The sequence below is a fragment of the Metopolophium dirhodum genome, chromosome 3, assembly GCF_019925205.1.
Source record: "Metopolophium dirhodum isolate CAU chromosome 3, ASM1992520v1, whole genome shotgun sequence".
NCBI lineage: Eukaryota > Metazoa > Arthropoda > Insecta > Hemiptera > Aphididae > Metopolophium > Metopolophium dirhodum.
The window spans coordinates 15,806,569-15,821,060 of record NC_083562.1 but is presented as its reverse complement, the minus strand read 5'-3'; the positions used below and the strand labels follow the sequence as shown (position 1 = coordinate 15,821,060).

The window sequence follows — 14,492 nt, the reverse complement described above, 5'->3', positions numbered from 1 at the left end:
ATTAAAAATTCTTCGATTTTATAAAATATTAAATCTGTTCTTACAATATTATTATAGTAATACTATTATTATGTTCAAATAGATTCCAGGAAAATGGCTAAACTCACCAAGAACGCCGATTCCCACGACATCCATCGGACGGGTAGCCCGAGGTTTCCGTCCAGTTTGTAGTAGTCGGCCGAATACGCTTCGTTGTCGGTGCCGAAATCGCTGATTTTCACCTTGTACGCTTTTCCCACCAAACAGTTCCTGAAACACGTTTGAAAATTAATTATAACGGTCGCCGAGGGAGCGTCATAACATGCAGTGTTGTACGTCATTGTAAATTATAATAATATTATACGAACCGACGTTAAATTCATAATGTTTTTACCTGGTAGCCAAATCACGGTGGACAAAGTTCAACGATTCCAAGTAACGCATTCCTGACGCTATCTGTGTGGCGAGATACAGCAGACATTGGAAACTGAAAATCACGCACACAAACGCGAGTTGTTAGAAAAACGATTGTCTTGGGTTTTGTTTTGTTACTCACAGGGCGCTCACTTTATCAGTCGATGTTTTGTGTTTTTAAAATAAGAAAATTATTTTCCTACATATTATTAGTTAGGTACCCATGCTATAATATTTTAAAGTGGGTAATAATTGTAAACTTGTACGACGAGAGGTTATTTTATTTAAAAACCTTGATGTATACATATCAAAAAAATAAAACCACTTATGATGCGCATACTATTTTAAAGTTTAGATGTGAGTAGAGTTGCCAATCACGACTCCTTAAATAAACATTTTAATCCCATAATGTCTGAACAGAGAATAGTCAGTTGATAATATTGATGGTTTGTTATAATGTTTCATGACCGTTACCGACAATATTTTCATGTGTATAATAATTGCTCGTAGTTGAAAAAAAAATCAAAATCAAAAACCCGTTAATACCAAAATCGACTGATAAAGACGAGTGTTATTTTATCATTCTGTTTTGGGATAGATACCTCAAAGTTTTCACAGTGGGCGGCAGGTTTCGAGCAGCTTCGACGGGCACGTGCGTCTTGAGGAACTGGTTGAGGTCACCGTGCTCACTGTACTCCATAACTACGCATAGGGGTTGTTCCACGGTACACACGCCCAACACTCTGGCGATGTTTTGATCTTCCAGACCGGCCAATATCCTCACGTCGTTTTGTAGTTCAGCTCTAAAAAAACCATACAACGTTGTATTATTATTACTGTATGAATATTGGATGGAATAACTTCACAATACGATCATCAAATTGGTATCTCGGTTTATTGTAATCGTAATGATTAACAATGAATATTCTATAAAATGTTAGTTAAGTCTCATCATTAAAACAATAAATTGACGATTGATTTTATTCAATGTACCTAATTAGTTATTGACTATCTCATTATACTCGTATGGATATATATTTTTTTTTTTTTTTAGAAAACATGTTAATTTTTATGAAATACAGTGGTTATGTTAACAAACACCTAATCGATACACATAAAACATTTTATTTGGATTTTCGTTAAAATCTGAAATATTAAAAATAATGAACTAATATTTTTTACCAATCATGATAACTTACCTCTCTTTTTCCGACAACGCGGGCGAGAAGAATTTTACGGCCACCAGCCTCTTGCCCAGCGTAATTTTAGAGTTGTATTCGTTGATGCCGTCCGCTTCAGCCACGTAAATCTAAAATAAATCAAATAATGTTGTAACTTGGTTGGCATATTATGTTTGATGTGTATTATTGTTTATTCAAAATGAACCTTGATAGGCGTTTTATAACAATATAATATAGGTAGTATAGAAAATAATAAAATGTAATAAAATATATATTATGTAGAAAACAAGAAAAATGACAATTTTTATATGACCACAAATAATGTCAAAATCGGTTGCATACAATGGCAAAAGATATTTTTATGGACATAAAACTTTTTGTCGTTAAACTCGAATTAGTATAAGTTTAATGCATACGATTAAATAGCGCATTTTTATTATTCAAATAAAACTTTTAAGTCCGTCTATTGTTTTATCCAAACTGTGCTTACAATTCATGATAGACAAATTTGTATATTAAAACTTTCGATTTGGTTCGTGCGCGAAAAAGTTGAAGGTGAGTATTTTTTTTTGTTTTTCACATTAAATTCTCATAATATTTATCTACTAAATTTTAATTTAACAAAATATAAAAGAATTCGGACGTGCCGCAAAACATTACATAATCGCGTTAAATATTTTTACTCAAATGTTTGTCATTTGATAACACTTTTTGAAAATTAGCTGAACCTATAGAGGCTGAACTTGACCGAGTGAAAAAAAAATAATCATAGTAATAATAATACTACATGATAAACGTATCGTCAAAAACTAGTTTATAGAGGGATATAGAGACGACAACTTACCGCTCCGTAATTACCCTCACTGAGTTTGGACAACATACGCAGACGGTGCCGTGGGAATTCGGGCACGGGCGTTTGTTCGAGCCGGCGTTTCAATGCGGTCTGGGATTCTTGTTTTTGCGAAGACTGTAAAAAAATTAAAACAAAAAAATTACATATTACGTGTAGTTTATGTACTGTACACTGTACGTACAAATAGTAACGAGCGTAGCCCGTAAAGAGTTAAATGTTAATAGGTCACCGTCAATGACGATGTGTGGGATGGGGTGGACGGACGATCAAAATGTCAAACCGTTCCCCGCTATTATACCAACAAGATATCTTTAAACAGAAATAATTTTTAAAAAATTGCTCCCCCTTCCAACAGTTTCTATTTTATATGATTTTTCGTCAATGCTATCGGGGTCCACTTGACCTATAATATTAAACTATATAATATCAAATATCAATTATGAAATGTGTAAAATACTACAATACCCTTTTCAAACGAATAAAAAAGAAAGTAAACAAATATAGGCATAGCAGTAGATTGATGCATTTGAAGTGGACGTGAATCGAGTCTGGCACCGATGATTTTACTCGACCTTCATCTGCAAGAGTACTCAAATTCTTATAATACACAGATCGATTGTTTTCCCTCGCAGACGATTATTATTATTTTTTTTTTCAAACAAAGAAACGTTATTTTACAAATAATAATGACTACAAATCATAATTTTACACGTCCTACGTTGTCAATGTCCTACGTCCTATAAAATCATCCTGTATACAGCTAGTACACACACCGTTTATGGTATATGCCATTACCATGATATAATGTTACAAGTTTGGGCATCTAGCTGTACCCATATGACATATTATGTTATACCTACTACACACACGGGCAACGGAAATGGTGACAATATACGGCGGCGGCGAGGTGGTCCGCACAGATGACGTTTTCACACGACAGACGATACACTACGTAGGTATAATATTATTGTGTATTTCATGTGTTGTAAACATATTTTAGCGGACCGGGTACATTGTGCCTATGATTATTGTGCTCGGGAAACGTATACGACCGAAAACGCACACAAACGCTAGTGAGCATAGTATTATGTGCCTATATCACTAAATAACTAAATACACCGCACAACAGCTATTTGTATCAATCACTCGGTGGAGGTAAATGTAAGTACAATACGATGTATGAGAAGTCAACGCGCAAGATACACACGATCGCGAACACGCACACACACACTGGCAAACGGGCGCTATTCAATGAGACACATGACAAGTCGTGTTCGGGCCCATTATTCATAATCTTTTCATTGAAACGACACACGATAAGGGTGGGTGGGAAGGAGATCACGGGTGGAGAAGTGGTGTGGGGGACGAGAGGAGCTTGTCGTGTTGTCGTGCTCGCCGAGTCCACCGCATATATAAATCATCTCCCGGCGAAATTATTTCGAAGACCGCGGGGATAGACGGTGCACGACGATGACACGCGCGCGGTCGGTGGTGTGAGGAAAGGGACACCTCGTTTATATTTTTTCCCCTATCTTTTCAAATCCTCTGAAATGCCCATCTCGTTTTATTTTGTACACTTTTAGTTATTCGATTAAAACCTAACCGTGTATCATGTTTCAATGTTTTATAATAATAATTATACACCTACGACTGACAAAGTGTTTAATTACTCCCGAACACAATTAACCCATTCGTGGTTCCCGCAGTATTATTAATTTGTTTTCTGTTCTTATTCCATGCTTTCTTCTATGCAATTTTTATTACTCATTCATTATGGCTTTCGTAGCATTTTCAAATATAAATGTTTTATCCTACAAAGTAATGAAATAATGTTTAGTTTTGTTTGGAAATTATGTACCTATACACTACCTACTATGTATATATTTTGATGAATAAATATAACTGAAATATTATACCTTCAGTCTTATTGTTTTACTGTAATTTAGTATAACAAGATTAATAATAAATAATGGTAGGTAGTAGAATATTTGATGCACGTGGTAACCCGAGTAAAAATAAAACGACGGAAGTACAATTATTTAAATACAATTAATATAATTGTTGTATACCTGCTATTAATGTTAAGAGTATAAGTCGACGCGTAAAAAGTACCTATATAATATATTTCCCAAGTATTTCTTCCCTTACCTAACAAATTAAATATAATGGAGTATGATTGAAAATTTGAAACTGAAAAAATAATGGTTAAAAATAAATGCTAGTCACAATGTAGTAATTAGTTAATAATAATATAATATCGTAAAATATCTATAAAATATAACTAATTTTCATCATGTTATAATTTTCCGATATCATCATAAATAGAATTGACAAATTATTACGTATACAATTGTATAAATAACGGTAGATTATAGAGATTACCGTGGTATAAATAAATGAATCGACTGCGTAAACAATAATTACCTGGATTAAAAATAAATAACTGCCTTATTATATTTTTTTTGATTTTTTACTTCAGATAATTTCAAAAATATGCCTTAAATATTTTATTTAATATTTAATACCCCGTATTATTTAATAAAAGTACCTACCTACTTAGAATATGTGTTCGTTGTAAACAAAGTGGAACATAATATATATAATTTATTTATGATGCTTGGAAATGCGTTAAATAAAGACAAATCAATAAATTGTTACGTTATTGAGTTACACGCATGCTTGTGTCGGGCTCATAAATTGTGATCAGTTTTATTATTTATTCCCAAGTGGACGTTGGTGTCGGCACTGTTTTTGAGATCCTTCAAGTCAAGAACACTTGTGGATTTATGTACACGGACTTGGCACTCTTACGAAAACATATGTTAAAACTTACTTTTTTACTACTTCTGCTTTCGTCCGTGGGATACATTTTGTTCCTGGCAAACGTGTCGGTCGTGACAGGAGCCACAGGAGGAGCTGACGGTGGCGGTGGTGGCGGTGGCGAAGTTGTGAGTAATGGCATGGTTCCGGTCTCGGGCACAGCGTATTCGTACGCAGAGTCTGAAAGGTAAACAATAGTAAGTTGCCTTCAACAAAAGCGGGAAACAATACAAATTCATTAAATTTTTTAACTTTTGAAACTTTCGTTAAAGAAAAAAATAGTATTCATTTGTATATTAATTAATGAATTTAAAATACAAAATGAAAGTAAGTCGTTTATCCATCCGTTCACTGTGCATCGTTAAATGCGCAACGAGTCGTTCGAATCTGTTTGAACGTTCCTTAAGTTTGAGGTCAAAGTGTACAATTAATACATATAGGGGGTGGGGGGCACCATGCAGCATTTCGGTTTTTCACGTCGGATAAATGAGCAAACACGGCGGCAGATCCTGTATCATTATAATATTCCTTTCTCTGCTCCAGACGTATACTATTACGTCCAAAACATTTACACCATTTACTGCTCCAGACGTACTGCTATTACGTTTCTGTATTTTATAATATTATAATTTTCCGGTAACTGTACAACTTTAACCCGGACTCGCCTTATTTTAAATTTACATAATTGGATCATGATATATATATCAAAATTAAAAAAAAATATTAAAACATTTTTATTTCATGTAGAGGTCGCAGAGTATAAATAGTGTAGCAGTAAAAAGGATATACAGATATGTATGATGGTGACCCGATTTTCCGATAAAATATAATATAGAAACGCGACGCTTGCAGAATGTACCTCTACAGCGACGGAAATGTCTTAAACACTAACTATTTGAAGAACGTCTGCAATGACAATTTAGACAATATTTGTACCTACTGGAAACTATTAATATAATAACAGTGAAAATCTTGAGAAGCTTTGTCGACAAATATTTATTAAGATGACGCCCCACTCTAAGGTTAAACAAACGACGAGGTTTGTTAAATCTGTCTCTTTTCTCGTACACGTGTAACGAACCATAAACAAGTTGACGCGCGTTTAAAATAGAATCGATTGTTAAGTGAAATGGTTTAAGAACTAAAAATATTTTTAAAAAAATTTAAGGAAACAATATTTTATTACAGAATTTTTTAGTACTTAGGTATATTGTTTAAAATATGCGTTTTTTTGGAGTACCGATACAATTTGTAAAGCGAATATAAAATATGTTTAACATTTAAACTTGTCTGTGCCAAATAAATGTTATTGACAATTTTTTTCTATCCGGGATGTTGTGAGGTCCGGCATATCGAATAATAATCATCATCACACAAAAAAACGAACAGAAAGTTGTAAACACTCGAATGGAACACCTAATATTTCAGTTGAGTTTATGGTATATTTTATTTATTTTTTATCTATAAATATAGTTGAACTAAATTATGTATTTTAATATTTTGACAACTTAATAGTTAGCACTAAACTTTACTAATAAAATGTACATAAGTGTGTGTGCAGAGAGAGAGAGAGAGAGAGAGAGAGAGAGAGAGAGAGAGAGAGAGAAAGAGAGAGAGGGAGGGAGGGAGATGAAAATCATACGATAAATTACATAAATTAAAAATATGATTTCCTAATGTTTTAGAAGTTGAGTTTGGGTAATGTTTGAGTTCGTAACATCACTATTATAATTTTATACTATTAATGTTATACACTCACTACCTGAATCCATGTTGCGGCCGACCACCACGGTACTGTAACTGTAGAACGGCGTGTGCGCGTGGTACGGCTCCTGGTACGGTTCGGCGTCCAGCTGGATCAGCCTGTCCATGTCGTGCAGATGAGCGTTGACGGTGCCTGCCGGGTGGCCGTGACCGGTGCCGCCGTGGTGGCTGACCGAGCTGCCCGTGCCGGCTTCCTTGTAACTGCCGCCCGTGCCGCAGCTGCTGCCCGAAGACATACCCGGACACCCGTTGCCCGTGGCCAGTGCGCTCTTGCCCACCAACGGACTGGCGAAGCACTTCCTCCGCCGGTGACGGGACACGATCAGGAAAATAGCTACTGCCAGCAGTATGATGACCGCCATAAGCACGCCGATGATGATCGCCATGTACGTCTGGTCCTCGTCTTTTGCGGTGGGGACTGAACAGGAAGTGAGAAAGAAAAAACGAAATTAGGCACGTAATTAGATGTATGTTATGCACATTATATTATTATCGTTCGCAGAGTGATGAACACCGTTCATAAACAGTAGATGATAACTAAAATACTATATCGGAATTTGTGCCGTAGCGATATCATTTTATATGGAAAGCGTATATACGTAGATTTAAAAAACACAATTGAGCTGTAAACATTAATTATTGTTTGTTTGAGACGAGTTATTGAAAAACTAAAAGAACGATCTCGATTATCTATATTATGTATATTATGATAGAAATATTATCTTTCTATTATGTCAATTATATTAAGTACCGAATTGAGTTGCAATAATAATGGTGACAGACCAGTAGTGATCCCGACAATTGACCACTTATAAATAACTTTGTCAATTCAATTAAATATAGGTATAAATGTATAATAGGCACCTATTATAATTTTTATCACAAATTCTTTAAAACCGCATGATTAAAGCCCCTTAAAAAATATCTAATATGTCCTCTTAACGATTAATATATTGTATGCAATTATTTATTATTATAATAATATTTCGTGGTCGCCGTACTTGGGAGTTCCGGTCTCAGAGGGTCCTGATGATCTTTCATCGCCGATCCGTCCTTTTGAATCGGTGGCTCTGTCAGCACAATATTTTCCTCGGAGAAGTTGCCCTGCGCGACATCTGAAAATTAAAAACAGCCGGAAATTAATAACCCACATCAAATTGTAACAGCCCATGAGCAGTAAGAAAATATAACACTTTGTAGTAATTTTAAACAATTTTAATTGACAACACAACTATAATATTATCGTTATAATAATACAATTTTGGTTGTTATAAGCTTGGCTGATATTTAGAGGTCAGGGAAACGTTTTTAAGTGCTTTCCAAATTATTATGATAGAACCAGTAAGTTTAAATACTTAGCAATAATAGATACTTCATAGATTACGATGCTAACAGTTAGGTTGGGTCACAGCATTTAAATGTATCAAAATACTTTTTTCATTAAAACTCAAAATTCATGAAATTTATGTAACGATAAAGAATAAAAACAATATTTCATATTTGAATGTATAGTTATTTAAATCTATCTAATACCGTTTAGCTTTTGTGTTTTCTGACATAATTCAGAATAGTGACTTTTTATATTTAACGTATTTTTCTAAAGCTTGCGTATACATTCAGTATTGTGAGTGGCAATTAATTTGCATGTGTACAAGAGTGTAAAAGGGGGCACACGGTTTGGCACCATTGCATAACGAATGTCTTTCACAGTTAAAAAGCAACGAATTTAAAGCGGGTAGACCGAGATAATGGGAATGGGGATAGTAGGAGGGCCCAGAAGCAATTACGTAGGCCTATTGTTCAAGAGCACCTCAAAAACCGCGGCAATTAAGGGTCTCGCAATTTTCGTTGTCATTATTATCCCAGTGGACAGGCAACTTATATAAAGTTCTTAATTAAAAAATACTCGGTTCGACGATTTAAAAAAACCAGCCCGGCTCTTGCACTTTTTTTATGCGAGAACCAAAAATTAATAAAATATAAGAATAAAACGCAAAAATTCAGGAAAATTAAATAATGGAAATATAATAGTTATCCTGCTTCCGAGTGAATAAAAAACTACCGACGCGAAAAATCGTTATTATAATATTTTACACTTTTTATTATTTTATTATAGGTACAGACAAAAATTAAAATCCAATTTTAAATTTAATTTAAAGTACAATTATTCTATAAATGTGTGGAATTCGGAAATAATCTTAATAATAAAACAGAAATATGACTGATTAAATGGGAAAGAAATTAATTTATAGATTATTAATTGTAGTCACACATATTACTATTTCTGATATTTATAAAACAGTTTTATGCACGTTATAATTAATGTTTGGCTACTCTTAGATAATTTGAATCTACTGCTTTAAGATTTTAGTTTACAAGTATTACAACACAACGCGAAACATTTAAGAAGGGAGATGATGTAAAGCACACATTGTACAAGCAGATCAAAGTATATCATGGTAACATCTTTATGCAAAACTTTGCTCATAAATCTACACCTTACCATAACCTACTACGTATAATATTATGAGCACGCGGGCAGAAATTCCTTTAAAATGCCCTTCATTGGATCCTTTGTAGGGACAAAAATAAGGAAAGAGAAAATAAAACCGTTATTAGGGTCGATATTAAAAAGGTTGTTTCCGCGAGCCATTTAACCATTTCCCCCTACCCATTACACACATCTGTCTCCGCAGCGAGGGTGTCCAAATGAAGACGCCGACAACGTTTATGACCTTTGTTTTTGGTAATTGAAACGAGTACGAGTTTAAAGTCTTAAATCTCGGAGTTTGTGGTTGTTTTTAAGTGGTTTAAACGATTCGCAAAACTGGCTACGAATAGTGTATAATATATAATTGGAATATTACTTCTCTGCCAACATACAACGGCAACAACCAGACAAGTTTAGCGGGACGACGCGAGTAAATATAATTTTACTGGAATAATTACAAACTTGACGTAAGTAATCAAACGGATTAATCGCATATACTGCAGTCGTGAATTAACGAGACGTTTGGATTTTTATTAACACGAGCATGAAGAAAAAAAATCCCATCCAAGTATATTCAGCACCGCAGAAAGGTTATAGATGTAAGGTAATCATAATAATAAAGTATCGATCCGAGCGTGGCAAAGATGTTTTAGTCGACGAGAATGGAAAATCGATTCACGTTTTGTTCTCATCGGCAAAAACGTATACCTACCTACTAATATATATTATAAATTAGACGATGTTTCGTGTGGCGTTTGCGTACAATTTTATTTTGCAACTACGTAGGTTAGGTATATATATATATACATATATATATATGTATCTTTGAGGGATTTGTATCCTACAGCGTAACTATATATTTCCGTTACCTAACCGTTTTTCCCATTTGCCGCCGACAGCGCTCGTATATATTCTCGCAGACATACGGCATGGGGCCTGGGCGATTTTCCCATTACCACTTTTGCCTACACCCCGAAAACGTTCAGGTAAGCTATAAATCTTCTTATGCAGTGTAATAAAAAAATATATATAAATATACATATATATATATTAAAAAAACCAAACAAGACAAAAGTAGATGGAAAAAAATGAAAATAAATACGTAACCCTCTCGAGATTTATGTTACTTTTTTCCATTTTCTCGACTACTTATTGTTCCCCATGGGACGAGGGGATGTCATATTTCCTGGTTATATATAAAACACCTATTTTTTTTTTTAATTTCCTAAGAACCGTCGTCATTTAGTCACCTGTCCGAGAGTTAAATCTTTACAGCAAATATACATATTATATTTTTTTACAATTTTTATTTAGTGTAAGTTTAAAATATATACTTTATATCATTATTTCAGTACGTCTTGCACTTCAGAAATATGTTTTTTTTTACAATAGTTAATTATAATAAAAATTATAATATTCTCTTATTTTTCACATTGAGAGGTAGAAGGAGATTTTATATATTAGGTACCTAAAAAGAAATCTACTTATTAAATATCAAGCGCGTCCGTCAAGATTTCATTTTGATTTTATATTGTACACCGTAGTGCGTATTCACGCTCGTAGTAACACTTTATATTGCCTTTATATTATATGCATATTCATCTCACTTAAAAAAAAATATATATATTATATGTATATAACGAGGGTCGTACAAGACGCGAGTCTATATTGCAAAATTTTTTTTTTCGTGAAATAAAATACAGTGCTCTGTTTGCACGCGGAATGCGCAAAGATAGCGGAAAGGGTGCGTTTTGGGTAGGGGAAGGACGTACTCGTGCAGGTATAAATAAGCATGTTTTCAGTCGGATGCTTTCGATTAACACACTCGAGTTATTTCTGGTACGCCGACCTGGCATATTCACCATATTATTTATTATTTGATTAAAAGCGGAGAGCAAGGAGAAATCCAGAATACAAAAATTCACCGGGATTAAAAAAGTCACAGACCACATCAATCCAGCTGTGCTTTAAAATGCGGCAGAGTAGTGATATATGAGCCTGAATTGTCGACCATATAATAATAATGGTTCACTTTAATAGGTGTTAAAAATACCAGGGTTCGTGAAACTACGCGTTTATATATAGACAAACGCATAGAATGCATACATAAGCGACTTATTGTAGCGACTAGCTTGACGACCCCTTTTGATTTTTTACACCGAGAAAATCAACCTAGTAACTTACTTTTTTATGAATATTATAAAAATTCAAAATGTCGAGTTTAATGATAACAAATATTGTTTAATAGTCTCTCGAACATGAAACGTTTAAAATGACAATTCGTGTTAGACAATAAATTATTACCTATATATTATTTAAATTTGCCATTAGGTACACATCATATAATGTGCATATTTGAGTGGTGACGGTTTATGGATGTCACTTTATGTAAGTAATAAAAGTAGTCGTGCTCTGTACTTAATCTCAGTGATTCCTTATTAAGGGATGCATTTGGTTACTTTTATAGTTTTATTGAAAAAAACATTATTTCAATACTAATTACGATGTATATATATTATATTATTATGTTATTCATATTTACCAGAATCGAAAGTTATCTCGCTGAGCATGATCCATTTGGCAGCAAAAGACAGCCTAAGCTTAATGAAACGGCCGACTCTCCTGTGCAACTTGATGCTGACATTCCTGGACGACTCAAATATCCTGTCTTCCATGTAAGTGTAAGTCAACGGTTCCGATGAGTATACTTTTCCTCCCACACTAAATAAAATACTCGCTTCGGAAAACACCTGAAACCCGAAGTTTCTATTAAGATCTCCGTATACGATTCAATAACAATATAAACGGAAAAGTATATAGTCGTCAACGACGAGTTGCTTTCCCATAAAAAAAAGTCAATAAATAAATAAAACTTCTATGGTTTTATTCTACAAACGTTTGTAAATTGTAAGTCAATTTCGAGTTTACAACACTTTCATTCCACGCCGGCGTGCGTGCGTCAGAACAGAGAACACCAACGTAGCTGTGCACGGGGAATACCGATTTTTCTTTCGTTTTCATATTATATAAGACGAGACAATCTCAAAACTAGAAATATGTTTCGCGTCCCGTCGCCAACCACCAATCAATAACCGGTGACTATAATATAGAAATGTGACAAAATAGGTACACACTACCACGCTAACGGCTATTACGGCGTATTGTCTGTGTATTATGTATAATATATCGGGACCTCGAGCATACGGTGATTTATTGCGTGTTTTGGCCCCGTACATGCTAATAGTCTATGGCAGTAGGTTTTATTCTCGTATCAAAATATCTTGTAGGACGGTCTCAGTTAATGTACCACATGAATCTTCATTACTGGCGGACGCAGTGTCAACACATCGTTGGAAGATTTAGTATAGCGTCCACGTGCCGTCGGTTAAAATACTGTTAAAATAATACGTAAATCATTGTTGCACTCGAAATTCCTTTTGTCGGGGACGACAATATACAATATCCTCTGGAGTATAAATATTTAACGTTTTGTTTTACAAATCGGTCATCCTGCCCCCCGCTACTCACCATATTAAGTATTAACGCCCGTTTTTCGTTTACATGTACCTTTCTTAAATACGCGAGGTTTCTATTTTTTGGAGAAAAACATAACACATAAATTATATTACTTAGCCCACGAGTTTACCAATATATTATATTTAAATTTACAACATCACGCTCGTACCTATGTTCACACATATTATATTAAGTGAATAATGTTGTGTCGATCAAAATCTAATAGTTTGTGATTACACGAACTCAGGAACTATATGGGAATATAATCAGATTAAGAAGTTTTCGGTCCCGACGGGATTTCATTGTGTTGTCGTATATTATAATATCGCAGAACATTATTACGCTGCAGACTTCGATTGGGCTTTGTAATATTCTGCTGTTAATATAACACCGTGGCATGTTGATGTGGCAGTGGCGTTGTTTTATCAAAATTCGAAATACATGTAGGTACGCATGATAAGGTTTGACGATTAGGTATGTGTGTAATGTGCTAAAACTCATTTCTGTATACGAGCGCGAAATTAAAGAAGTTAGCGAACCTTGCGTCACTAATCGAAAGTGATAGGGTAAGATATAACGCTGTAATAGGGTGTGTCTAATTTTAAGGAGCACTTTAAGATTACAAACGCTGTTGATTAAATTACATGTAATGCGAAAAAAGCCAATAATACTCGGAGAAAGTTTTAAGAAATTAGTTTCCAAGAAAAAAAATTCTGACATTAGGACAGTGGTGTACAGGCATCTAGAAAGCGCGAAGTTTGCTTTGGCCAATAGCCCATAAAAGTTTTCAGATTTGTAACGGGGAATGAATAACGCAATTAGAGGCACAAAAAACTTTTGCGACTTGTTTAAGTCGTTTTTAAGCAGCGAATGGGAAATGTTAAAACTAGTTTATGAGAAATGTATACAACTCTTGGTATATTATAGTTGGCAAAGACCCTACGGAATCCATGTGAAGTATATAGTTATTAATACCGATGAACATAGATTAATAATACACGTTTCTACGACTAAAATTTTTAATTAATAAATTAATTGATTCGGATGTGATGTTGTTGCGTATATTGAGGATTAGTTTTATTTGCCGTTTTTGCAATACGTTAACGACGTCATTGATTTAGACCTGCACGTGTATCTGAACCGTAACAGTGATTAGGTGAATTGTTTTTCACCTACGGATATTAAATAGTTAATGCGATCGCAGTATTTCCTATTTTGTCATTGCACGCACATGATTTGAACTCTCCAAAACGGGCAAACCGATTATATCCGTTAATCGATTGCAGCACTCGGGCTCGTTGCAGTTGAGAAACGATCGGAGCGTTGGAAAAATATATTATTATAGTTGTTTTACATTTTGATATATGTAACGGCTTAATGAGTTTGAAAAAAAATACATTTTTAAAGGTCAATGTGCGAATGGTCACGTGTGTGTTCTGTGTTTCTATACGGCAAAACAATGGTCTCGGCGTAA

General features: G+C 34.3%; 1 protein-coding gene across 3 annotated transcripts in view; it reads right to left on the bottom strand.

The window, feature by feature from the left end:
- LOC132940133 (discoidin domain-containing receptor tyrosine kinase B-like) overlaps positions 1 to 14,492 on the bottom strand; it is a 139,139-nt gene that overhangs the window by 2,570 nt on the left and 122,077 nt on the right. For 2 of the 3 annotated variants that reach the window (XM_061007561.1, XM_061007563.1), the window contains exons 9-17: positions 12,045 to 12,252; positions 8,013 to 8,126; positions 7,007 to 7,429; positions 5,261 to 5,427; positions 2,419 to 2,541; positions 1,593 to 1,702; positions 996 to 1,196; positions 374 to 466; positions 108 to 249 (exon numbers count right to left, since the gene is read on the bottom strand). In XM_061007561.1, coding sequence (XP_060863544.1) covers positions 108 to 249; positions 374 to 466; positions 996 to 1,196; positions 1,593 to 1,702; positions 2,419 to 2,541; positions 5,261 to 5,427; positions 7,007 to 7,429; positions 8,013 to 8,126; positions 12,045 to 12,252 — 1,581 coding nt within the window. The remainder of the gene's footprint in view (positions 1 to 107; positions 250 to 373; positions 467 to 995; positions 1,197 to 1,592; positions 1,703 to 2,418; positions 2,542 to 5,260; positions 5,428 to 7,006; positions 7,430 to 8,012; positions 8,127 to 12,044; positions 12,253 to 14,492) is intronic. The other variant, XM_061007564.1, reaches the window with a different exon arrangement.